Source organism: Panthera pardus, unplaced genomic scaffold, assembly GCF_024362965.1.
Source record: "Panthera pardus isolate Hobbes unplaced genomic scaffold, ASM2436296v1 HiC_scaffold_21, whole genome shotgun sequence".
Classification (NCBI taxonomy): domain Eukaryota; kingdom Metazoa; phylum Chordata; class Mammalia; order Carnivora; family Felidae; genus Panthera; species Panthera pardus.
Genome location: NW_026526777.1, coordinates 65723338 through 65749878, shown reverse-complemented (window position 1 = coordinate 65749878; position 26541 = coordinate 65723338). Strand labels below are relative to the sequence as shown.

Sequence of the window (26541 nt, the reverse complement as noted above, 5' to 3'; positions counted from 1 at the left end):
AGAGGGGTGGTGGAGAGAGGGAGCTGGCAGCCGGAGGGAAGGATGTCTTTGGGGGAGACAGCTCATCTGACAGCAGGTCTAACAACTTGAGATTCCCATCTCAGATTTCCTCAGGCGGGGGAGACTGACAGGTTCGATACGTTTGCGTTTTCCCAGAAACGTTAAGTGTTCCCGAGAACCTCCGTGAAGCACAAGTGAGAATGTTTTGAGCCTCCTCACTCCGTGAAAGCGTCACCAAATCCAAGATCCCTCTTTGCTCTTCTCGTAATATAATTAGGAACAGGAGATAAGAAGAGGATTAACACCCGGCGATCTCTGAATTTTAAAATAAGTATTGTGGCAGAATTAATAGGAAGTGATCTCATAAAGCTACGTTTTATTTCACAGGAAGGAGGTGAGATGGCAGGCCGTTGAGTGTGGCCACACACGCAGGGCTCCCCAAGTCCCCCTCCTCTCTCACCAGAAGGAAAGCTCTTACGTAAAGGCAAGGGCTGCGTGTTGGGGCGTCTGGGTCTCCTTCCAAGAGGGGCGGCTGCGAACGGCAGGTGGCCCAGGGACTGAACCGATGCAGACTGCATGTTCAGCCGAACCCGTGCCCCAAGAGGAGACTAAGAGGGGCGCCGGGGGGGCTCAGTCAGTCAAGCGTCAGACTTTGGCTCAAGTCACGAACTCACAGTTTGTGTGTCCGCGCCCCACGTCGGGCTCACTGCTGACAGCTCAGAGCCTGGAGCCTGCTTGGGATCCTCTGTCTCCCTCTCTCTCTCTGCCCCTCCCCAGCTCGCACCCTCTCTCTCTTTCTCTTGTCAACAATAAATAAACATTAAAAAAAAAAAAAAGGTGACTGAGATACATCCCTTCCTCCACAGTTCACGGTCCGCACGGGGACGCACGCACGGCACAGGCAGGTGGGACAAGGGGGAGGGGCTGCAGGTGGCAGGTCACACGGGCCTCGAGGGATGAACAGCATTTTCCCAGGGCCACCAGTGACAGGAAGGTGAGCCTCCCTGGCTGAGCCAAGGGCAGATGAGCAGACAGGGGGATGTGACATAGACATAGCATCAAAGTCTCTCGTCTAGAGCCGAGATGTAAAACATATTGACGGAAAAGAACAGACCGACCCGAGGAGAAATCAAAACCTGTGGTTACTTACTCATTGTCCATTTGGTAGTAAACACAGAATTCCTTAAATTCTAACGAAAGTACTATGAGCCTACATATGCTACAAATGGAGGAAACACTGAATAGCACCCCGTGTGCGCTGTATAAGGACGTGTTGTTTTTCTTATAATCTGGTAAGAATTCTGCCTGGCCTCCCACTGAAGATTTGAGAGCATCTTCTGGAAAACTAAATCATCTGGACAGAAATGCATAGCAATCCTCTCCCGTTATGGCCACTTCTCAAGCCTGGGGGGACCGGTGAGACCCTGGGACTGAGGTCTTCTGAGCGACAAGGTCATGAATTTTCCCTGGAAAGTAAGTTGTTGTTCCAGCAAATGGTGACTAAAAGCGTTCAAGCAGAATGCTCTGAGAGGCAGGCAGGGGAAGGGCACAGTGGGCTCCCTGTCCTGTACCTTTTTCTTTTTTTAAAAAATCTTTATTTTTGAGAGAGAGAGAGAGAGAGAGAGAGAGTATTGCGGGGGGGGGGGAAGGGCAGACAGAGAGGGAGACACAGAATCTGAAGCAGGCTCCAGGCTCCGAGCTGTCAGCACAGAGCCCGACGCGGGGCTCAAACTCATGAACCGTGAGATCATGACCTGAGCCGAAGTCGGACGCTTAACAGACTCAGCCACCCGGGCGCCCCACACCTTTTTGTCTCTAGTCTCTGATCCCAGCACCCAACTAACGCGTGGAGGGACCTCGGACAGGGTGTCGTCAGACGAAATATCCGCCCCCAGAGAGGCAGGAGGGCGGGGGACAGGGGGATGGTGGGATGGGAGGGCTAGAGCAGCCACAGCCACGTGCAGCCCCAGGCTGAGGGATTCGGAGTTTGGACTGCAGGCAAGGGAGAGCTTGACTGGGGAGAGTGCGATTAGCTGGACAGGACCAAGGTGAAGAGTCTGGGTTGGGGTGGCCACAGGGCAGCCGTGGGCATATCCAGGTTCAGGCCCCCCACTGGCCTGGGAACCACCGCTGTCCTTCCCCAGAGGAAGCTGAGAAGCTGCCGGTGGCCCCCTGCTGGCCCTGCATCCAGGCGGTAGTCTGTTCAAGTTGCCCTGGCTTTCTCAGAGTCAAGGGCCGTTGCAGCATCCAGGATGGATTTCTCATCCCTGAAACCCAAGGTTGCCAGTGACCGGCCTCCTAGGAAGAGCTGTTCCTCCCCTCAGTGTCAGCCCTTGGCTCCTTGACTTTGGAGGGCTGTTGGCTAAGTGCCACCTCTGGTTGGATGAACACAGACTGTCTGAGATTGGTCTCAACTTGGACCTTTACTCAACTGGGACCTGTGCTTCTTCCCCTTAGAGTTTCAATCCTGGTTCCAGACCTAAGTATGGACTCATCTCCTAAGTATGTACCCATCTCCTGAAGAGCTGCCTAAAGTGTCCATACCTACGGATCACTGGGAATCTCAGCCCCAGCTTTCCCCATCTGGAATGTCATACCACACCCTGAGCTCCACAGCACCCACGGAGGAGGCTCTCCCACAGCCCAGAGCCGGCCACACGCCTCGCTTTCTCCGTCACAGTCACGGAACGCTTGCAACGATCATTTTCCCCATTTCACAGATGAGGAACTTAAGGCCCTAAGAAATAAGTGTCTTCCTGCTACGGACTGAACGTTCGCGCCCTTTCCAAATTCGTATGTTGACACCTAAGCCCCAATGTGATGGCATTAAGAGGTGGGGGCCTTTGGGGGTGACTGGTCAGGAGGTTGGCGCCCCCATAAACGGAGCCCCCCAGCCCATTCTGCCATCGGAGGACACAAGAAGTCTGCCACCCAGGAGTGGCCCTCACTGGACCACGCTGGTACCCTGATCTCAGACTTTCGGTCTCCAGGACCCTGGGAAGTAAATTTCTGTTGTTTGAAAGCCACCCGGGCTGTGGCATTTTGTTACCGCAGCCTGAACAGACTAAGACCCTTCCCAAGGGTCACACGGCAGCCACGTGGGGAGCACCGGGGTTCCAGCGCACGTCCTCAGATTCCACGTCCCTTCCGCCGACAGACACATCGTGGACTCATCACGCTGCTGGTGACGGAGACAGTGGGGACGCCGAAAGCCGTGTCTAGTGACCCCTCCTTAAAGAGATCTTCATTCTGTCTCAGACTTCACGTCCACTTAAGACCTCTAAACCTATTCAGCTTTTCCACTAACTGGAGATTAATACCAATACCGATACGATACGAATACCAATAATTGACGGTTATGGAAGTTATTCGGAAAATTCCAGAAATCACTTGGAAAATTCCAGAAATACAAAATTAAAAAACAAAGAACACCTGTGTCTGTTTTGCTCACACTGCAAAGCCGGTGTCTCCCCCCACGGCACCTGGTACTTAGATTCTGAGTGCGCCCAGAGTGTCTGTCGAACGCCTGTTTCCCCGGGGAAATACGGGGAGTTAGATCACGGCCCAGCCTGAGACAGACATCAGGTACCACGGCCGTCCGGCTGTATGTTTCATAACGTAACCTTACAAGGGCCAACTTGGGAGCCTGCGCCCTCTGGCCATGAGCTCTGCACCGCCAGGGGTATGGGACGGCGGTGGTGAGCCACCGTGGGAACAGATAAAAGGAGAAACAAACATTTTCATAAAGACTGATGTGCTGAAGTCTGGACCTTTCTGTGCAACACGGGGTAAGCAGAGGGTGGCCAGCATGAACCGGTAGATGTAAGACTGTCCGTCTGGAATCAGTGCTCCCCGGAGGCACCTTCATCTCCTGCCAGAACCACAAGGATGTCAGTGCTCCCCGGTGGAGCACTGCCCAGTGCACACGGCCCCTCGTCACTCCCTGGGGTTAATCTCTGCACAGTGTCTTTACTCTAAGCTCTCTTGAGCACACACACCGCTCTTCTCCCCCTAGAAACTGCTAAATGAGTGTGAAAAGTGGTCCGCAAGACGAACTTCCAAAGAAATCCTTATTTCAAAAGCACAGAGAGGGGCGCCTGGGTGGCTCAGGCGGTTGAGTGTCCGTCTGACTTGGGCTCGGGTCACAATCTCATGGTTCATGGGTTCAAGCCTATATCGGTTGGATTCTGTGTCTCCCTCTCTCTCTGCCCCGCCCCTTCCCGTGCCCCGCCCCTATCTCAAAAATAAATAAACATTAAAAAAATTAAAAAACAAAACAAAACAAAAGCACATAGTAAATGCTCATTTAGTACCGCTGGGGTCTGACATGGATCACGTTCGAATTTAAGGCACATTGGCCCCTGCACTGGTCTTTCCTCCTCAGTGCTCATTAATGCTTCCTATGAACCACCGGAAAATGCAGGGGATGACCGTCATCTGTCCCTCTTGTAGGGCAGCATCATCATCTCCCAGGACATGTTCCTCCTCACCCCAACCCTGATGAGCCAGTGGGAAAAGCCACTTTCTTAGTCTGTACACCAGACCTTGCCTGGAATTTTGAGCCTCAGGCCAGAGAAGATAGAAACCTGTCCAGTCTGCTGGTGGAAGCTGTAAGACACGATACCTTATATTTTTTTTTTCAAGATTTATTTATTTTGAGAGAGAGAGAGTGAGTGAGCGAGCATGCGAGCAGGGGAGGGGCAGAGAGAGGGAGAGAGAGGGTCTCCAGCAGGATCTGCGCTGTCAGCGCAGAGCCCGACGCGGGGCTCGACCTCACGAACCGCGAGACCATGACCTGAGCCGAAACCAAGAGTCGGAGGCTGAACCGACTGAGCCACCGAGGTGCCCCAAAACACGACACTTTAGAGCTGTCGGCACCCGTGTGAGGCGAAAGCTGATCCGCACTGAAGAAGAATGAAGCCAAAGTGTGGAAGGAAGCACAAATAGGAGAGAGAGGGAGAGAGAGAGGGAGAGAGAGAGAGAGAAAGAGAGACAGTCCCGAAGCACTCAGGAGATCCTGGCTCCAGGGCTCCTGACTTCACGGTCTGGTTCCATGAGTCACCAATATCCCAGTGTCTGAAGCTAAAAAGACTTCTAATTAACAGGAAACCCCTTTCGTCCTCCCTTACCCCCCTCCTCCCATCCCTGTTCTAGACTACACCACCTTCGAGCACACACACATCTTTCGAGATAACTTCAGAACCTGACCCATCACGGATGCCAGTTCTCACATCCTGACAGGAGCATTCTCAAAGGGAAGAGGCAATGCTGGAGTTTGGGAAGGCAGGAAGTCTCTCCCTTGGTGGTCAAAGCAGAACACAGGATACACAGGGGATGGGAGGGCACAGCCCGAAACAGGAGCTGGCATTCATGCATGACCTTGAACAAAGAGCCCCTCACTTCACCCCGCCTCGGAGAGGAAAAGTATACCTTCCTCAGCGCATGCTCTCGGCGGAATTCTACCCATAAGCAAAGGATGTGTGAGTTCTCTCACTTCTTTTTTAAAGTTTATTTATTTTGAGAGAGAGAGACAGCACAAGTGGGGGGAAGGGCAGAGAGAGAGAGAGAGAGAGAGAGAGAGAGAGAGAGAGATAGAGAGAATCCCAAGCAAGCTCCTTGCTGTCAGTGCAGAGCTCGACGTGGGGCTTGAGTTTATGAACCATGAGATCACGACCTGAGCCGAAACCAAGAGTTGGACGCTTAGCCGACTGGGCTGCCCAGGCGCCCTGACGTGTGAGTTCTCTTAAGAAAGAGTCTGTGGGGATGTGAACGTGTCACACGTCACCGTGATTCATCCATACGATCTAACTGTCAGGGCAAGTGCAGGTAGTACATCAAAGTGTTAAAAATGAAACAAAAGTACGTCCTCCTCTGCCCACTGCGCTGCCCGTTGTCATCACGCTCCAGCACGGATCCTGGAGGAATATCAGAAAGTACTCAGTGAAGAGGAGGAAGGAAGAAAACTCACCGGGAAGCCAGTTATCTTGTGCAAATTCCAGCCGTATCTGCCATGATAAGCCAGAGCGATGACGATAAAAAGAGTAGGTACTTTTAGTTGTCTACCCAAGAATGATCTTGAACTCTTTCGAATGAGGGGCTCCGGGCGCGCCCTCTCCCCGCCCTGCCTGCACAGACCACAGCCCGGTCCATGCTCACAACAGATGTCTTTACACAAAAACAGAAACTCAGACATTTCCATCATCACTGATCTGGTGTTCTAGACCCAGAAGTCTCAATGGAGCTGGATCACCCAGAGAGCTTGATACAGTCTAGGAGGAGATTAAGTATCAAGTCAGCTCCCGGGGTCCCGTCCCCCGCAGCGCTGACCCTGAGTTCTCACTACCCTGGAGGAGGGGTCAAGGGCAAGGGCACCTTCTCTCATGGAACTCAGAGCAGGTTTCTGTTTGTTTGTTGCCTTTAAAAATATCATTCTGGGGCGCCTGGGTGGCTCAGTCAGTTAAGCGTCCGACTTCGGCTCAGGTCGCGATCTCGCGGTCCGTGACTTCGAGCCCCTCGTCGGGCTCTGGGCTGATGGCTCAGAGCCTGGAGCCTGCTTCCGATTCTGTGTCTCCCTCTCTCTCTGCTCCTCCCCCGTTCATGCTCTGTCTCTCTCTGTCTCAAAAATAAATAAAACGTTAAAAAAAATATATCATTCTGAATATTAATTTGCTTTCACCGGTAATTTACTTTTACTGCATGGAAACCACAGAAGGCGATCCATACCAGGGGATAAAGCAACACAGAACAACTATAAAGCTCTCCGGGACGACGAGGGAAGGGGAGAGTGATGGGACTCTGGCAGCAGAGGAGGCCCGCCCCACCCCTGCCTCGGCCCCTTGTCAGCCAGCCCCCGATTGCAGCCGTACCACAGCCAGGGACATTTGCATGGACACCACAGGCCTTTCCTGAAGCCAAATGAGTACACAGGAAGTGTGCAGAGAACAAGTCCCAGAACTGGGCTTCGTATCCCTGATCTACCTCAGATCAGGTACGTGACCTTGGGCAGGTGCCTTAGATCTATTTCAGCTTCCTCAGAGGTAAAATAGGGGCGATTACAACAGACCCTTCCCGCAGAGTTGAAAGGAGGTTTTAATATGTTAATACAAGTTCAGCACTCAGAACTGTGCCCGGCACAAGGAAATGGCCAGTCTGTGTTGTATGATCAGGAAAAGAACACTGGGAACAAAGACATAGGGTCTCCCTAGCCACTCTGAAAAGCTGTGCTGTCTCTGGTAATTCTCTTGCCCTCTCTGAATCTCAGTGCCCTCATCTATCTCTCGGGGCTGTTTTAAAGGTCAAGGGAGAGGATACAGGTGAAAGCATCTGCAGACCATAATACACAGATGTGAAAGATCACCCTAGGAGAAGGAGACCCACATCATGGTTCCATCCTTCTATTTGTTTGCCTATGTGATGATAAGTTTATGTGTCCGTTTGGCTGGGCCAGGGCACCCAGATATTCGGCCAAACACTATTCTGAATGTTTCAGTGTTTTTTTTAGGTGGGATTAACATTTAAATCAGCTAACTATGATTAAAGCAGATTACTGTCCATATCATGGGTGGGCCTCACCTAATCAGTTGAAGTCTTGCTAGAGAAAGAACTGACCTCCCCGGAAGAAGAGGGAATCCTGCCAGCAGACTGCCTTTGGACTTGAACTGCAAGTCTCCCCTGGGTCTCCAGCCTGCTGTCCTCCTCTGCAGGTTCTGGACTTGTCAGCCTCCACAGTTTTTCTCTCTCTGTGTACATATATGCATTGGTATCTGTATATGTATACACACACACACACACACACACACACCCTGCTCTGCTTCTCCGAGAGCCCTAATATACCCACTATTTACTGAGTACCTGTGTAGGATGTGAAGGGGGACAAGAGAGATACGACCCTGCCATCAGGAAGGTTATGGTCAACAGAGATCCATGAAACGCTGAATTAGAGAGACTGTTCATCCAAAGGGTGGTAGGTACAATGGAGAGAAAGTTGGGGCCCCTCAGCAGGGAAATCTTCCCCGAGGGGATGGCATTCCCGTGGTATCCAGAGGATGGGCAGAAACCAGCCAAGCAAAGACCAAGACAAGAGCAAGCTTTCTGGGGGAGGTGACATCACAGCCTTTTGCTTCCGGCATCCACTCCTGGGCCGGGGTCCCGCATCCACTCCTGCCCACCCAGCGTGTGGCTTGTGCTTGTAACCGAGCCGACAGCCGATTTTGGGGCTGTGTCGCCGGCAGCAGGCTGAATGGCTTTATTTGTTCTGAAGTCTTTTCAGGGCGCTTCCTTTTCCATTTTCTGCAGATCAGGGGACGGAGTGGGAAGCAGGCAGACCAGCAAACCCTGCTCCCGGCTCACCCATGGGATAAAGCATTCCCAAACTCAGGGGTGGTGGGTATCTGGCCCAAGCTGCTGAAGGAAATAACCCTTGGGAGAAAAGGGTCCCTTTTTTTCCTGCAAAAAGTGTCAAAAGATTCCAGAGGTAACTTCCTGTGGGCTTTCTGTTTTGAGAGAAACGTCCAGCAGCCCCTTGTGTAGTGATGACGGCTGTAGCTGTGCCTGGGTTTATGCAGTGGGTCCACACTGCCCGATCCCATCCTCACAACACACCCGAGGCTCTCCTGGTGCCTGGCCCCCAGCCGCTCCCCCATCAATGCCGGCGAACTGAACTCACTGCGCGGTGTCAGTCCCCTGCCCCTCCGTCCACACTGGCCTGTCTGCTAAGGTTGCACCTGCACATTGTCACGTACGGGTGGGGTCTTAAATGCGTTGCTCTGGGGTGGGGGTCGGGGGACTGGGTCGCCTGGGAGCATCGGGACGGAGCGGACATGAGCGCTCCTTCCCTTGGTTTACCAGCAGGCTCACACTTTGGGTAAGAGAGCTGAGTTTGCAAACCTAAGAAGCCAGCACGGGAAGCAGACCAATTTCACCATTACGGGTTTCAGCAAGAAAATGCCTCTGATTGGCCCCAGCCGGCCCAGACTCCACCGACGATTCACTGCTGGTGGTAAGGAGATCTCGGCTCCAAGGGGACGAAATTTCTATCTGAGTAGTTGGCTGTAGCCACGGAGCACAGACCGGACCCAGGGAAGGGGAAAAGAATGTGCGAGGAATTTTGTCCCTGGCACGCACGGCTATTGTAATGGTTCCGCTTCTGGGTGCTTCTGTGGGAAGTCAAATACTCCAACTCAGTGCTGGAATTTAGAAGTCAGTGTTGTGGTCTGCACATTCGCGTCCGTCCCAAGGTGGACGGTTTTAGGATGGATGGTCTTTGGGGGGTAATTAGGTCATGAGGGTGGAGCCCTCACGAATGGGATGAGCCCCCTGTAAGAAGAGACGAGAGGTTTCTGTCCTGTCTCCCATGGGAGGCACAAGAAGGTGACTGACCGCGTGTACACCAAGAAGAGTGCTCTCACCAGGCTCCAGATCTGCCAGCCTGACCTTGGGCTTCTCAGTCTCCAGAATGGTGAGGAATAAGTTTCTGTTTCAGCCCCCCAGGCGATGGTAGTTTTGCTCAGATGGTATCACAGAGCGCAGGCTAAGACGGACTCGAAAAGTAAGAGGGGGATGAGTAGGCAGAGGACCGTGATTCAGGAACCATTTAACAATCTAAGGGAAATTCGGGTTTGCTTTTAAGAATGTATCAACATGGGGGCGCCTGGGTGGCTCCGTCGGTGAAGCTTCTGACTTCACTCAGGTCATGATCTCGCGGTTCGTGGGTTCAAGCCCCGCGTCGGGCTCTGTGCTGACAGCTCAGAGCCTGGAGCCTATTTGGGATTCTGTGTCTCCCTCTCTCTCTGTCCCTCCCCCACTCGCAGGCAGTCTCTCTCTCTCTCTCTCTCCCGAAAATAAACATTAAAAAAAAAAGAATGTATCAAAATGATTCTCCCCTTTTACAGTGACACATTTTAGTTCAAGGAAGCATCAGAAAGGAATTCACATGTTTTGTTATGTGAGTCTCAGGAGGCAAGAACATTTCCTACTTGGAGGCACGAAGGAAAACTTTCTAATTAACTCAGCAGTTTGGACTCACCATTTTTTTTTATAAAACATTACTATCCATCCCATTTTAATGGGATAATTATGATTAACTTTCCTTTCGGCCATTAGCGAGAGAAAGACCTAGAAAGATACGATGCAAGAAGTGTTGGCTTAAAACAGACCTACTGTTCCCAGGCTCTTGATATCAGTAATTGTCTAATTGTGCTGAGCCTGACCAAAATGCGGTTTTTGCCAAAGAATGATCAAAAGCCTTCTTCTGGCATCATAATCCATCTTATTGGCCTTTGGTTAATTGAGAATGTGGCATTTATTCCAGAGAGAATTCCCTCATTTTATCTTGTGCTTTCATTCCATAAGTCAGGATGCTAATTAGGATTACAGGTACTCTAGGAGGCCCCAAGCTTATCCAATTACGGCACTGGTTTCTAGCCTTTAAAATGTCTCCTCAGAAAAATCACCTTCGTCTTTCTCAATGCTCACCTGTGCACACACACACACACACACACACACACACACACGTGCTAGCACATGCCTACCATCTCAATAATATGTAAAAAACAAACAAACAAACAACCCTGAAAAAAGTCAGTAGGATTGAGGCTGAAGATACAAAATAGGGAATAAGATTAAAAATCTCTCATTCTGCCTTCAAGGCTTCATGACTGATCATCCTCCTAGGTTGAAACTCGCCCAGAGATGTTCCTTCTGCAGGATGGCCAAGAACATCAGCGTCTGGAGAACTTCACGTCCCTGGAGCTTTGACCGGGTCTTCAGAAGACCCCCACTCTTCAGCTAAAGCAGACAGGAGTTCAGAGAACTGGAAAATGTGGAAGCTCTATGAAGAAAATGGACATACAAATCTCTTCCCCTTCCTGTGCCCTGAAGGCTACAATAACGGGCCGAGATAGAAGACAGATAACTCTGAGCCGCAGGACCCAACTATTCGTCCCTGTTCACCCACGAATCCTTTTATCCGGTTTGTTCTGTGTAGATATCCCAGGCAAAGAGAGGCCCAAATGGAGTGTTTTATATTAAGTAACACGCCCGCCCATCCGTAATCAGATCTAACGAAGCTGAAACGTGCTTGCTTAACCCTTCTCGTTTTCCATCTGATAATGAAGACAAAGGAACATTACCTCCATACAAGGTGACCAGCGGTCTTAGGGGCAGTCACACTAGTAATGAAAAACCAAAATGGCGCCCCACTTTCCTTACACATGTTCGACCATGACCCTTTCTGCCGTGGCCTTTAACGGAGAATGTCTCCTAATACTTCCCTTTCGTTGGCAACAATGAAAGCTGCTAATTGGAGAGTGGCATGGCAGGAGCTGTGGACAAAAGTCCCCATGACTGAGGCTATTTGGGTTTGCTCCAGAATCAGCTTGGCCCTTGGAGGGGCCCCAAGAGTGTCTGGGATGGGGCAGGCCCAGAGCTGGGAGGGCGCCGGGACCGCGAGGAAACCTCTGCATGGGGTGCTGGGGGGGAAGGACCTGGCAAGATTCATGAGTCTGAATGTTTTCTCCAAGCCTCCTTTCTCTTTCAGATGCAGACTGGAAGAGGGGTCAGAATAAGTAAGAAAGGAAGGACAGAAAACCAAACTCCAACTACAAGAGCTTAGCAGACTCCAGCAAAACCAACAGAGCACAGACAAGAACTGTAATTAGGGAGGGGAAGGTCACACGAGTTTACTCCCCAGAAGAGCTGACAACTTAATTTACGAAGCTTTCAGGCTGGCCATGTGATGAATTATTTTGTATTATTTATGCAGTATTATCTATGCATCCCTTCCCCCCACTCCCCCCCGACCCCGGCTCTCCAAAGTAGAGAACTCACAAGTCACTTTCCCCATGTATAGCATTTAAGGACAGAGCAGTCACTGGTGAGTGAGTAGTAGGATCCAGAATTTTCCATCACATTTGAATTCTTTATTTTGTATACATTCTCAAAATGAATGTCAAAGGCTGGCTCAAGTCTTTCCTGTTTTCTCCGACAGCTTTGGGATGAGGAATGGTAGAAGCAGGAAGGAGAAATTTGACAATCTGCATTCTGTTTAAATAACCCGGACCCTGGTGGGCTGGAAGGCGTGAAATTCTCCTCCACATAAACTGGCATCACTTCCTAAACAAGGGAGGGATACGCCAGCCATTTCTACCTGTTGAATACATAAGAGCTACCTTAGTACCTTTTAAAAATCTCATTTTAGGGGCGCCTGGATGGCTCAGTCGGTTCGGCCTCGACTTCTGCTCAGGTCACGATCTCACGGTTCGGTTCGTGAGTTCGAGCCCCACGTCGGGCTCCGTGCTGACAGCGTGGAGCCTGCTTGGGATTCTCTCTCCCCCTCTCCCTCTGCCCCTCCCCTGCTCGCATGCTCGATCTCTCTCTTTCTTTCTCTCTCTCAAAATAAATAAACTTAAAACAAATTTTTAAAAATCTTATTTTAATCAATTTTTTCTATCTCGTTGGTTTCATCTTGTACTCAGAATGTCAGTTGGAAAGGAATCTGGGCTTCCTCTTCAGGAGAGTGTCACAGGGTTTAGTACAGGCACACCTCATTTTATTGTGGTTCACTTTGTTGTACCTCACAGACACTTAATACAAATTGAAGGAACGTGGAGCCCCCGTGCCAAGCAAGTCTACTGGCACCATTTCTCCAACAGCAGCTGCTCACTGCCCGTCTCTGTGCCACATTTTGGTATTTCTCACAATATCTCTAACTTTTTCATTACCATACTGGTTACGGTGACCTGCGATCAGCGATCTCTGTTACTACTGTAATTGGGGTACCACAAACTGTGCCCATACAAGATGGCGAACTAATCAATAAATATCGGGTGTATTCTGACAGCTCCACCGACTGGCTATTCCCCATCTCTCTGCTCTCCTCGGGCCTGTTCCCCGAGACACATTAATATCGAAAGTAAGCCAGTTAATAACCCTACGGTGGCCTCTGTGTGTTCAAGTGAAGGGAAGGGTCACATGTCTCTCGCCTTAAATCAAAAGCTAGAAATGGTGAAGCTGAGAGTTGATAGAGAGAAAGCCAGGCCTCGTGCACCAAGCAGCGAGCCAAGCTGTGGATGCAAAGGGAAAGTTCTTGAAGGAAATTACAACTGCTACTCCGGGGAACACACGAATGACAAGACAGCGAAACAGCCGTACCGCCGACGCGGACGAAGCGTCCGTGGTCCGGACGGAAGAGCCAACAGCCACGACATTCCCTTAAGCCACAGCCTGACCCAGAGCAGGGCCCTGGCTCCCTTCAAGTCTGTGAAGGTTCAGAGAGGGAGGAAGCCGCAGGAGAGAAGTCTGAGCTGGCAGAGGCTGAGTCACGAGGTTGAAGGGAAGAAGCCGTCTCCGTAAAAGTACAGGGTGAGGAAGCAAGTCCGATGGAGAAGCTGCAGCAAGTTCTCCAGAAGGTCCAGCCGAGAGAATTAATGAGGGGACTACACTCAACAACAGGTCTCAGTGTAGACAGAACAGCCTCACACTGGAAGACGCCATCTAGGACTTTCATGGCTGGAGAGGAGTCCGTGCCTGGCTTCAAAGCCTCAAAGGACAGGCTGACTCTCTGAGGGGCTAATGCAGCCGGTGAGGACTTTAACTTGAATCCTACGTCCATGTGGCATTCCAAAAATCCCCGGGCCCTTACGAACTATGCTACATCTACTCTGCCTGTGCTCTAGAAATGGACCAAGGCCTGGATGACAGCACATCTGTTTACAGCATGGTTTACTGAATATTTCAAGCCCACTGTTGAGACCTACTGCTCAGAAAAAAGAATGCTTTTAAAACATGACTGCTCAGGGGCGCCTGGGTGGCTCAGTCGGTTAAGCGTCTGACTTCAGCTCAGGTCATGATCTCATGGTCCGTGAGTTTGAGCCCCGCGTCGGGCTCTGTGCTGAGGCTCAGAGCCTGTGCTCAGAGCCTGGACCCTGCTTCAGATTCTGTGTCTCCCTCTCTCTCTGACCCTCCCCCGTTCATGCTCTGTCTCTCTCTGTCTCAAAAATAAATAAACATTAAAAAAAATTAAAAACAAAAAAAAAACATGATTGCTCATTGACAGATAATGCACCAGTTCACCCAAGAGCTCTGATGGACATGGACGAGATTCATGTTGAATTCATGACTGTTGACACGACATCCATTCTAAGCCCATGGATCAAAGCTTCAGGTCTTGAAAACACACATTTTGTAGCACCACAGCTGCCGTCGACAGTGATTCCTCTGCTGGATCTGGGCAAAGTAAACTGAAAGCCTTCTGGGAAGGATTCACCATCCTGGACACCATTAAGAATACTTGTGATTTGTGGAAAGAAGTCAAAGTACCAGCATTCACAGGGCTTTGGAAGAAGTTGGTTCCAGCCCTCAAGATGCCCCTTCAAGACGTCAGGGGAGGGAGCCCCTGCAGCTGTGGTGGAAACAGCAAGGGAACCGGGGTCAGAAGTGGGGGCTGCAGACGGGACCGAAGGGCTGCCATCTCCTCGTCAAACCTGATCGGATGCGCACATGGTTTCTGGAGGTGGAAGGTCCTCCCGGTGAAGACGCTGGGCAGACCGTTGAAATGACAACGGAGGATTCGGAACAGGACATCAGCTGAGCCGATAAGGCAGCGGCAGGGTCTGAGGCAGGACTCCAGTCCCGAAAGAAGTTCCGCCAGGGGTCAGATGCGATCAGGCCGCGTCGCGTGTTCCAGAGACTTCGCTCATGAAAGCAAGAGTCCAGCGATGAGGCCAACTTGTCTTATTTTCAGAAACTGCCCCAACCCCAACCTTCAGCCCCACCACCCTGACCAGTCAGCAGCCGCCAACAGGGAGGCAAGACCCTCCAGCAGCAGGCAAATCACGACTCACTGGAAGCTCAGATGGTTAGCAGTTTTTAGCAATAGGTATTTTTTAATTAAGGTATGTGTGTATGTACATTGTTGATTTAGACCCAACGTTACTGCACACCTAATAGACTACGGTATCATGTAAACGTAACTTTCATATGTACTGGGAAACCCAAAACATACATTTGGCCAACTTGATTGTGATCTCCGCTTTACCGCAGTGGGCTGGAACCAAACCCGCAGTATGTCTGAGGTGTGCCTGCAATCAAATGACTTCTACCGTGGGAAGGTTTATAAATCTGTAAAGGAAAAATAGCCTGCACGAAAGAGCTCACGTGGTTCTTTTATTTTTTCTATGCTAGGAGTTTACACATCAAACAAGAGACAGTTGAGAATTCTGCTAAATCTAGACAATATAGAACCTGGTGGTGACACTGGCCAAGCAGCGTGTCCGTGTGTGTGTGTGTGTGTGTGTGTGTGTGTGTGTGTGAGCGAGCAGGAGACAGAGAGACAGAGAGAGATTATTTACAGAACATACCTTTTAATAGAGGTCAAGATATGATGTTACTGGGTTTGCAAAACAATGCTGAATGAAATACACACAACTTAAAACCAAGGGCTGAGAAGAACAGAGTTATGGCCCAGCATTTACAGCAGAAGAGAAATAATGCAGCCAGACAAGCAAGTCTATTTCTAAGTCCCAACTCCTAGGACTCCGCCAAGTCGCCTGCCTTTGGGCCGCACTGCCCCAGGAAGAGAAATCTCAGGAGGCACTCGAGAGACGCACAGACGGTTGCGGACAGATGGTGACGGGGGGCCACCCCCCAGGATGCCTAGTCTTAGCAGGGATCCCCAGGGGCAGGAAACGGCACAGAAGTAGTGGCTGAGTCTGCTGCCAGGCAAACATCTTCATGGGAGCCTTGAGTTCCCGGAGATCAGGACAGGACCCCCCACTTCCTTTGCAGGGAGGCGCCCAGAATGGCCACTCTGCTCCCCTGTAGTGTGCCCTCCTGGGGCACCCACGGCGGTACTTGGGACACGGTACCTCTATAGACACTCGCTGAGTAAATCAACTATGACACGTCCTCCCCACCTGTCCCCGCTTCATTTGCCACGATTCCCCTCCAAGTTTCTCCATCCAATTTTGGGCGATCACTCCATCGTTCGCAGTGTGGGTTCTCTTGCTGAGAGCACCCACCTATACGAGCAGTCTTACGTCCCCAAAACACGATGGGGGAACACAGGCTGAGCGCTCAACATTCCAGCTTTGGAGGCACTCCTGGGGGTCCTGAAGGGGAAAGGAGGGTCCTTTCCCCTCATGCTTCCTGGATTTCCCTCCAGGTGTTCTCCTGGGAAGAGGAGAATTAGCCAGGTACTGGTGGATTGCTGGCCTCACCACCGAGACCATTGCCAGTACCGTTACCACTCTCACCTTCGAGTGTTACGCACAGGGGGCGCCTGGGGGGCTCAGTCGGTTGAGCGTCCGACTTCGGCTCAGGTCGTGATCTCGCGGTCCGTGAGTTCAAACCCCGCGTCGGGCTCTGTGCGGACAGCTTGGAGCCTGGAGTCTGCTTCGGATTCTGTGTCTCCCTCTCTCTCTGCCCCTCCCCCACTCGTGCTCCCTCTCTCTCTCTCTCAGAAATAAATAAACATCAAAAAAAAATTTTTTTTTAAGCGATACGCACAGGAGGCATGGCTGCAAAGAGAGAGAGAGAGAGAGAGAGAGAGAGAGAGAGAGAATCCCAAGCAGGCTCTGCGCCGTCAGCACAGAGCTCGATGCGGGGCTGGATCTCAGGAACCGCGAGATCACGACCAGAACCGAGATCCAGAGTCGGACGCCTAACCGACCGAGCCACCCAAGCGCCTGAAATTACTGAGACTTCTAAGACTGACTGGAATAAATGCACCAGGTTGAAAGTGCTGGAAGGAGCGGCCTCTGCCTTGTCTGTCCCTGACTGCAAGCCTAGTGCCCGGCACTGTGCCTGACACGTAGTAGGCGCTCGACAAGCATCTGCAGTTTGCCAACGCGCACCCCCGGGGCCGACGACGCCCAGACGTTTTCTGTGTTGTGTGTCTGCTGCACGTCAGCTCCAGACACGCTGAAGTTATTGCAAACCCTTCCGCCCCCGCGGCCTCCACAGGAGCTTTTGCCCTGAAGCAGCGCCCAGCGGCCACACTGACTCTGGGAGGAGGGTCCGGGTTGCTTCTGGCATGGTCCCCGCCATGGAGCGCCTCTGGTCTCCCTGTGTGTCTGCCCTTGGCCGCTCCTGCTACCCTTTCTCTCCCAGCCGTGACTCCGCAAAGGGAAGCGTGGCCTTCTCCCCTGGATCAGGGCAGCTGGATCCCACGGTGATTTGGCTGCCCCCGTGGCCCCAGTGCATTCTTGTCCCCACCCCAAAGTGTTAAAGATCATGCATACCTCGTGGCAGCCCAGTGAGACCGCAGAAAACAAAGCGGCTGTAGGTGTTGACTTCCGGGCTTGAGTCAGGAGGAACCCGAAAATCTCTTACCCCCAGGGGGGGCCTCAGTTATCTTCTTCACTAAACCCACAGGCCTGGGAAACGCTCCCGGGTCTCCTGAGGGAGTCCTCGTGTGGTTGAGGCACGAGAGGTCAGGGTTGAGCGGGGCTTGCGCCCCACCCCCACCTCAGGTTTAAATAATTAAGCGGCTTCTGGCGATTCAATCAAGCTTCTCAACTTCGCCCATGCTGATTTATATACAACACTTACTATTTATTCTATTTTCAATTCTGCTGTACTTCTAACTCGACTTCGTCCAGGGGCAGTTCGGCTCCAGCATTCAAGTTCCAAACTCCTCTTAGCAAAACAGAAGCCCGCGTACGCTTAAAAAATGGGTCAGGTGGTAAATTTTATGTGACGTGTTAGCTTTTCCACGATTAAAAAGAAAAGACGCGATTTTAAAGCCCTGCATTACCCGCCCTCCTCAGAAGGCAGCATGTCAACCATCCATGATGACCTCCGTGAGGGTGTCACTGTCCCCCCTCAGCAGGTGTCCCCTCTACGAGTCCTTCCCTAGAGAGAGATCCCAACCCGCAGGGTTTTCTCTGTCTCCTTCCTGGCTGGTGAGGCGAGGGCAGCCCTACAGCCCTTGTTCCCTACTCTACTTCTGGGCCTGGGGGGAACCGTCGGGAAAATTCCAGAACCGCATACATTCCGCTGGAGTAAGCATTGCTCCGTTCAAAACAATCTTCCAGTTTATACACGGTCGGGAAGAGGAACACGGCAAGTTCATGCCTTCCCGAGGCGGGTGGTGAAGTTGGGGGGGGGGGGGTGGGAGAGCACGGAGGAGGGGAGGAGGCAGAGAAGCAGTGAGGAGAGGAAGGCGTGGCCAAGAAAGAAGGGGCAGAGGGCCCCACGGTGAGTTCCAGAAGGCCGGTGAGTTACGGGAAGACCAGGCACCTGGAACGGCCGTGACTGGGGGTCCAGGGAAAAAGGGAATCAGCGACCGCGCAAGCTCGGTCCTCACAGTACAGCAGCCAAGCCTTCAGCCAGACCTGCAGCGTTCCAGAAAGAAGGCGGTGGCAGATCGCGTTAAGCGCGCAAGGCACCGGCGGGGTCGTGTGCCCCGTCCCACTTCTGACGAAGACGAAAGAAACACAGCAGCCACCTTTCCTCAGCTAAATGTTTTCCTGAGTCTCGGCTTATTCTCCATCTGAAGGGCAGAGTGTGAGTAGTTCACCCAGACACCCACATCGGCGCCGAGAGTCTGGGGGTGGTGTCTGAAAACGAAGTTTTCGAAGCAGCCTCCGCCTGCTGCCCTTTGTGTCTTTGTTTACTTCACACGGCTACAGATCTGTCGACACTGCCCGGCTGCCTGTGTCCTGCCCAAACCCAATCAGATCGCGAACACTCTCATGGTCTCCACTGGCCACGTCATACATGGGACTGAAGAAATGCTGACGGTACTTCCGAGTGAATTGCATTTTGACCCCTGTGCTCCCTGGTCACCCCCTTGTGTTAACAAACCAACTGGGCTCCTCGTCCTCTGCTTTCGCCTCGATGCACAACCCGCCCCACCGCCCAGCACCTACCTTGCCCAGGCCTGGCGTGTCCTTCACCTTGTTGACCGCCCGCAGCAGACAGGGCGGGGCCGGGGGAGGGCAGGTCTGCAGGATGCCACTGAAGCTGGTGGCAAAGAGCGGGGGCTCGGCCACAGAAGACGTGGAAGGCCGGTGTTTCTTCTTTTTGGAAGACAGATTTAACTTCTGGGCGGCCCTGGAAGGAAAAATGCAGAAAAGGGCCAGTAAGGAGAAAAGTATGGTCCAATCAGATATGCTAGGGTTGCTTTATTTCCTTGCTCTCTCTCTGTCTCTGTCTCTGTTTTTAAATTTTATTTGAGAGAGAGCCTTTCTCTCTCTTTTTAAATTTTATTTGAGAGAGAGAGAGAGAGAGACAGAGAGAGACAGAGGATTTGAGCAGGCTCCACACTCAGCGGGGAGCCCAATGCGGGGCTCATTCCAACGACCCTGGGATCATGGCTTGAGCTGAAATCCAGAGTTGGATGCTCCACCGACTGAGCCACCCAGGTGCCTCGTGTTTTCTTTCTCTTAAAGAGCCCCTCGTTCTTCCTGAATCCTGACAGTTCCCTGTTCATCCTCTGGGTGCTTGCCAGCAGCCCCATCGCGGCAACGGCCCTCGTGAGCTACCCAATCGCTCACACAGAAGAAAAATGCCATAAAAGTGCACGGCTCTTGCAATCACGATTTACAAAGGGGAGTTTGTTATCTACACTCAGCCTCAGCATGGACAAAGCTGGTCATCTCTGGGGATAAAACAGCACCCGTTAGGTTAATCGTCCCATAGCTTCTCTGGCACAAACTCGAGTGGGAGAGACCTCATGAGCTATTTAGAGATTCTAACAATTCCAAGCCAGCCTGATGAAGATCTACAAGGTGACCAAGGAAGGCATGCTCTGTGCCTGGTGGTGGAAGAAAAGGGCCCAATGCGATGGGGAAACATAAGTCAACCTGGTTTCAGAAACAGAACACCAAATCAGAATGAAGTCCAGCCAGGGTAAATGGTGCTGCTTGAGAGTAGGGGCTCCTTGGGTGGAAACCAGGCTCTCTGCGGGGTGGTCTTTCGATACAAAACGCAATTCACTGGGCAAGCACCAGGGAGTGAGGGTCAGAGCCAGCAAACTTGGCACAGAGCCTGCAGATGGGGAACAGTGAGGGGGTGGGGTGGGAGTGGGGGGGTTGCCAACATTGTTAATAACATCTACTGTTCATGTCACGTCCCCGACCATTCAAATGCTCTGCAACACTTCCTCTTACAGTGAAACGAGGCGAGTGGCCACAAGGCAGAGGCATTTCAGAGACTCTAACATATTCGCTTCTGGATGAATTCTTGGTGTTTTCACACTGTACTTGTGTTGGACGAATTCCAATTGCCTCATCCAATGGTATTAAACGTTTGAGCTGCTGTTTAAAACAACCAGACTACCATGACCTTGTTCGACAGACCAAAACCTCCTAATCCATCCACTGTCAGCTGCCTGACAGGTCACCAGTGACGCAGGTCAAGGAGACAGAATCATCATCGCCTGCACCTCCTCCCGTCCCCCATCTTACTGATCGGGAATAGTTAGTTTTAATCTTGGGTCGGTAATTATCATCCTCTGGCAAATCTCTTGAGCTACAAAATCGCCACGGTGCAAATACAGCCACCAGGAATCATCACTTCAAAGTTTGTATGTTCTTAGCTGTAAACCCAAAAATCTTCACGAGAGTGAAATACAGGGGAGTGGGTTACGTGAGGAACAGGAGGGCGGAGCCCCGACGCCCTGTGCCCCACCTGGAGATCTAACAGACATCTTGCACTTGAAGACCAAATTCATGATCTTTTCCTGAAAAGCTGTATGCCCTCAGCCTTCCCTCTTTCAGAAAATGGCGATTCCACCCGTGCAATGGCCCCGACACCTCTGACTCCTCTTTCTTCCACACCAGCCAGCCGACCCATCAGGAAACCTTATTGGCTGTGACTTCAGAATAGGTCCGTGATGTACTACCTCTCATCACCTTTACTGCTCCTGTCTCCCTCTGAGCCACTAAGCTCTCTTGCCTGGATTCCTAAAATAGTCTCCTACTTTGTCTCCCTTCCTCTGTTGCCCCCCACCCCTAGCCCCTGCTGTGCAGTCTATTTTCCACACAGTTGTCAGAGTGGTTCTGTTAAAACATAACTGCTTAAAACCTTCCTTTTGCTTCTTATCTCATAGTAAAAGCCAAGTAATTACAGGGGCCTAGAAGGCCTCACATATATCCTCCCTCATATCTCAGACCACCTTTCCTACTATTCTCGTCTTCAGTTACTCTGATCCAGCCATACTAGCCTCCAGATACTCCTGATACACTCCAGCCACAGGGCCTTTGCACAGGCTCCTGCCTTGGCCTGGAATGCTCTGCCCCAGGTAGAGCTAGGTACATGGTTTCCTCCCTTACCTCCTTTAAATCTTTCTTCAAATGTTACCTCATCAATGAACCTACCCTGTGCACCACGGCGGACTGTACTTTCCAAAATGGCTGCACCGATATATATCTCATCTCTTATACTCTTCCTATGACACGTCATTGACATATCTCCATTGACAGGCATGGTCTATTTTCCTTCTCTTTCAACCCCAGTGGAACTTTGACATGGTCTTGAACCCAGAATATGGTGGGAATGATCCAAGTTTGGGTCGTAACAGACAATATGGCTGCTACCGGCTCTCTTGCCCTGGGAACCCAGCCCCCATGTTGTGAGGAAGCACAAGCCACACAGAAACGGCCACGCAGAGAAGAGCTGAGGGCTCCAGTCAACAGCCGGCATCAACTACCAGACGTCTGAATAAATGAGCCTTTAGATGATTCCAGGGGTCAAACTTCAAGTCTTCCAGCTGAGGCCCAAGGCATTGTGGGCAGAGATGACCCATCCCAACTATGTCTTGTCCCAAATTTCTGAACTCCAGAGACCATGAGGGATAATAAGTGATCACTGTTGCTTTATGCCACTAAGTTTTTGGGGTAACTGGTTGCACAGCTATAGTAAATGAACCACGACCTTGCCCCCAATCTCCTCATTTCCGTTATCCTGCCTGCCTTAGCCACCCACCCCCTGCATGGCACTTACTGCCTTCTAATACAGCAGGTGACTTACTCAGTATTCATGTTGGTTGTTAATTGTCTGTTTCCTGTCTATAATGTAGATCCTGGCAGGGCCAAAGAAGCATATGTATATGCTGAATGAATGAATGAATGAATGAATGAAGACCCAAAGAATTGGGGATATTTAGCCTCGGGAATATAAACCAGGAGAAAAGGGAGGGAAGAGTATTTTTTTTTTAAAGTCTAAAAAAATTAATAGGGGCGCCTGGGTGGCTCAGTTGGTTAAGCGTACGACTTCAGTCCAGGTCACGATCTCACAGTCTGTGGGTTCAAGCCCCACATCGGGCTCTGTGCTGACAGCTCAGAGCCTGGAACCTGCTTCGTATTCTGTGTCTTCCTCTCTCTCTGACTCCTCCCCACTCATGCTCTGTCTCTCTCTCAAAAATAAATGCACATTAAAAAACAAATTTTAATGAATACATGCTATGTAGCAGGAGGTATTTTTCAAACAAGAATGCCAGATAACTTCACAGGCTATCTTTCTGAATCTCAGAAAACCTGGTGAAGAAAATAATAGCGCTCCTATCTCACAAAGAAATGAGACTTAAAGAGTCAAACCCAGAGTCTTTTTAGTACCTGACCTGAATCTGAACACCCAGCTTCTTCAGATGCTGAGTAGAGATAATGGGCAAGTTACTTCAATTCTGATGTTTATAATGTATACAAAGTGTCTCCAGAGCACCCGGCATGTGCTTGGCATTCAATCATACGACCATCGTCCCTATTATAAATGTTATCATTTCTGCATAGTAAGACACAGCAAAAACAGTGCCTACCGTTACAGGCTTTTTATGAAAATTAAGATTGCACGTGCAGTGTTCAGTAACAGGAAGTTCTTTTTTTTGTCTTTTTTTTAAAGTTTATATATTTGTTTTGAGTTGGGGGGGGAGGGGCAGAGACAGAGGGAGAGAGAATCCCAAGCAGGCTCCACACGGCCAGCACAGAGCCCAGTGCAGGGCTTGATCTCACTATCCTGAGATCATGACCTGAGTTGAAATCAAGAGTTGGATGCTGAAGTGACTGAGCCCCCCAGGCCCCCCAGGAGGTTTAACAGACGGTCCTTTGAAGGGTTATAGGCAGTGAGGCTAAGACTGAATCTAGGTCTCCCTGCCCCATGTTGCACCACACCATCTCTTACCAGGCAGGTAAAACAGAAAGGCATAACTGGGTTTATAAGTATAAGTGATACCTTTCCAGAAATGAGAGTAACCCATTAGTAATGGGTGTGCTTCGCGAAATAGTGAGCTCTTTGCCACTGGAAGCATCCAGATAGTAGTTAGAAAGGCACTTCCAGGGGACATCAAGGGAAAGAATGTGTGCATTGGGAAAATCAGATGATTTCCAAAATCTCTTCCAAGATTCTGAGGCAATTCCTGGAAACGCTAGTCCTTTTAGGGAAGCCGTGGTTGGCTTCCATGCAGAAAAACAGAAATGGGGGGAATCCTTTTGCGAGCGCATTGAAAAATTCCTTTCTGTTTGAAACACGTATTTGAAATAAATACCCTTAGAGAACGCCAGAATTTGAAAGATTAATAAAAGCCATAGTTTACAGCCTTATATTCTAGAAGGACATTTTATTTTAATTTTGACATCGTTATAACCAGCTGTTTGATCTGTCTTACGTGTTCCAATTTCTTACAAGTCAGTAGCTTCCACTCCTACTGTGTAGCACTCCAATGACAGGCAGAGAGGAGAAGGTTAAGGTACAGAAATCACTCATGGATAATTGTATTATCAGTGACATAAAGGAGAGGCAGTCATGAGAGAACAAAAAGAGTGAAGACATTTTGGCTAGACGTGTATTTTGTGTAATTAATGCCTTACAAGTTCTTTCTTCCGACGGAGAAAAACAAATGAGTAGGTTGTCTTACAAGATTTCAAACAACAACAAAAAAAGCCCTCCTTAAAACACAATTATAAGCAATATTTACTTGTCTTGTTCTTACCATGGATAATATCATATACTACCTCAAGCTATTCATCCCGGTACACATCTTTAAATATTGATCTTCATTTACTTCTCTGTGCCTTATTTCTTTTATTTCTGTTTTATTTATTAACAACATTTTAATGCTTATTTATTTTTGACACAGAGAGAGAGAGACAGAGCATGAGCAGGGGAGGGGCAGAGACAGAGGGAGACACAGAAACCGAAGCAGGCTCCAGGCCCCGAGCTGTCAGCACAGAGCCCGACGCGGGGCTTGAACCCAGGAACCACGAGATCATGACCTGAGCCGAAGTCGGACGCTCAACCAACTGAGCCACCCAGGCGCCGCTCTGTGCCTTATTTCAAGAAAAGAAGAGAGCCTCCCTAACAGGATGAAATTAATATTTACTGAATACCTGTCAAGAAAGTGGTGCTGGGGTGCCTGGGTGACTCAGTCTGTTAAGCGTCCAACTTCGGCTCAGGTCATGATCTTCTGGTCCGTGGGTTTGAGTGCTGCGTAGGGCCCTGTGCTGACAGCTCAGAGCGTGGAGCCTGCTTCGGACTGTGTCTCCCTCTCTCTCTGCCCCTCCCCCACTAGTGCTCTGTTTCTCAAAAATGAAAAACATTAAAAAAAATTAAAAAAGGAAAAAGAAAACGGTGCCACGCTAAGCACATCAGGCTAGTGTGAACTTGGCGAGCATTTAAACTGGGGAGCTCAGTTCTTCCCTCTGGGTTCTACCCCTTTCTCTCCCTTGCCTTATCATCTCACCCAGGAGACAACCATCCTAACATATTATATGATGGTATCTGAATTCAGGAATCAGTTTAGAACTGACATGACCTTCACATGGGATGGTTCCTTACTCTGATTGGCCAGATCTACCCAAATCTAAAAAAAAAAAAAAAAAAAAATGAGAGAAATAATTACCTGGTAAATTTTATTGGTTTAGTTGGGGGGGAAAACCTTAGGTCTCAGTTATATAGATCAGAGGGGGAATTTATGAGGATTCTTCTTTTTTTTTTCTTGGTGCTTGTGTGATAGACTATTTGACCTTCAATTTTCAGAATTGTGGGGTGCTTAAACGGAAAGCCCATCATTTTAAGTGTATCTCATGAGAATTAAATTGGGGTCTACCACCCTTAGGGTCTAGAGATTACTAAATTATTGACCTAACAATTTTTAAGAATTATTAGCTTCATGAAGCATAGAACTTACCTTAGGGAAGAGGAAGGAATATCAGGCAGTATTGTCATTTTTTAAGGATTCGCCGTCCTTTTTAAAATCCTACATACTGTGTGTTGCTAACCACATTCTGAGAGCATTTCCTTTGATCTGAGGCGAGTGTTCAAGTGTGAGATGCTCGGATAGATGGGCTTATAAAAATTAAGAGGTCATTCAAGCTCTACCAAATTTGATCCAGGTAATTAAAAAAAATTTTAATGTGTATTTATTTTTGAGAGAGATAAAGAGTGTGTGTGCAAATGGGGGAGAGGCAGAGAGAGAGGGGGAGAGAGAGAGAGAGAGAGAGAGAGAGAGAGAGAGAGAGAGAATCCCAACCATCCGTGCTGTCAGCGCAGAGCCCGATGCAGAGTTTGAGTTGTGAACCATGAGATCATGATCTGAGCTACAGTCAAGAGTCAGATGCTTAACCGACTGAGCCACCCAGGCGGTCCTGGACCCAGGCAATTGACTGGTGAGACATCAGCTGAAGAACCAACCACTCCAGAGGAGGACAGGCTGAGGTCCTCAAAACTGCTACATCTGCCAAAGGGAAAGGGTCCTGACCCAGGAGGGGACGACAGTGGTAGGATGTCCACCGTCAGCACATGAAAGACGATCTAAACTTCAACTGAACGTGACAATGGCTGGGGCTGCCATGGGCTACGATGGCTTATCTGCCATCCCAAAATACGTCAGAGCTCTGAGGATGGAGACTGCCTGATAATGAGCAATGACATGACAGATCACAGCAGCTCCTAAGAAATCTGTGCGGTCAATGACACAAGACGGAGAAGAAAATAGAGCCGACTGTAAATACAGAGGGTGTGACAAGAACCAGTGGTCTAAGGCGAACCTTCTGGAAACAGTTAAGATATCCACGTGCAAGCAAAGAAACAAAACAAGGGCAACAGACTGCCAGTTAGGCGTCACCGTGAGAGAAGACCTATTTAAAAGCGCTATGGCACTGCCGTGAAGCTTGCTGGTCTTTCTGGAAACTCTCCAGCAGGGAGTGAGAACATCCTCCTTCACCTTTCCATTTCATAACTGGCTGTCCCTGAGGTCATTTCCATGTCTCCAGAGACTGAAAATCACACGGGTCTTGGGGGTTTCCCCATTTTTATGTAAATGATCCATTTCATCAGTGCTAGAAGAGAATTCGTGACATGACTTCCAATAAAATGTTTAGGAGCAAACCATGGCTGGCCATTAACGTCATACCACGGTGTGTAACACACTACAGCAGGACGCGATTACAGTTTGAAAATGAATTGACTTCTACAGTTTAATGCACGATACTCACCCACGGTGATAATTTCTATGAATTTACCTTATGCTTAAAAAATTTACCCACTCTTCAACGGCTTGTCTAAGCTGCCGTCATCAACTACTTTAGCCTTCAGGGGGCCTCATCT

At 50.0% G+C, this 26541-nt stretch overlaps 1 protein-coding gene across 4 annotated transcripts in view; it reads right to left on the bottom strand.

Annotated features, from left to right (window-relative positions):
• The window catches only part of KIF26B (kinesin family member 26B), a 464452-nt gene that overhangs the window by 119588 nt on the left and 318323 nt on the right, over nt 1–26541 (bottom strand). For all 4 annotated transcript variants that reach the window (XM_053909412.1, XM_053909415.1, XM_053909413.1 and 1 more), the window contains one exon: nt 18870–19053. In XM_053909412.1, coding sequence (XP_053765387.1) covers nt 18870–19053 — 184 coding nt within the window. The remainder of the gene's footprint in view (nt 1–18869; nt 19054–26541) is intronic.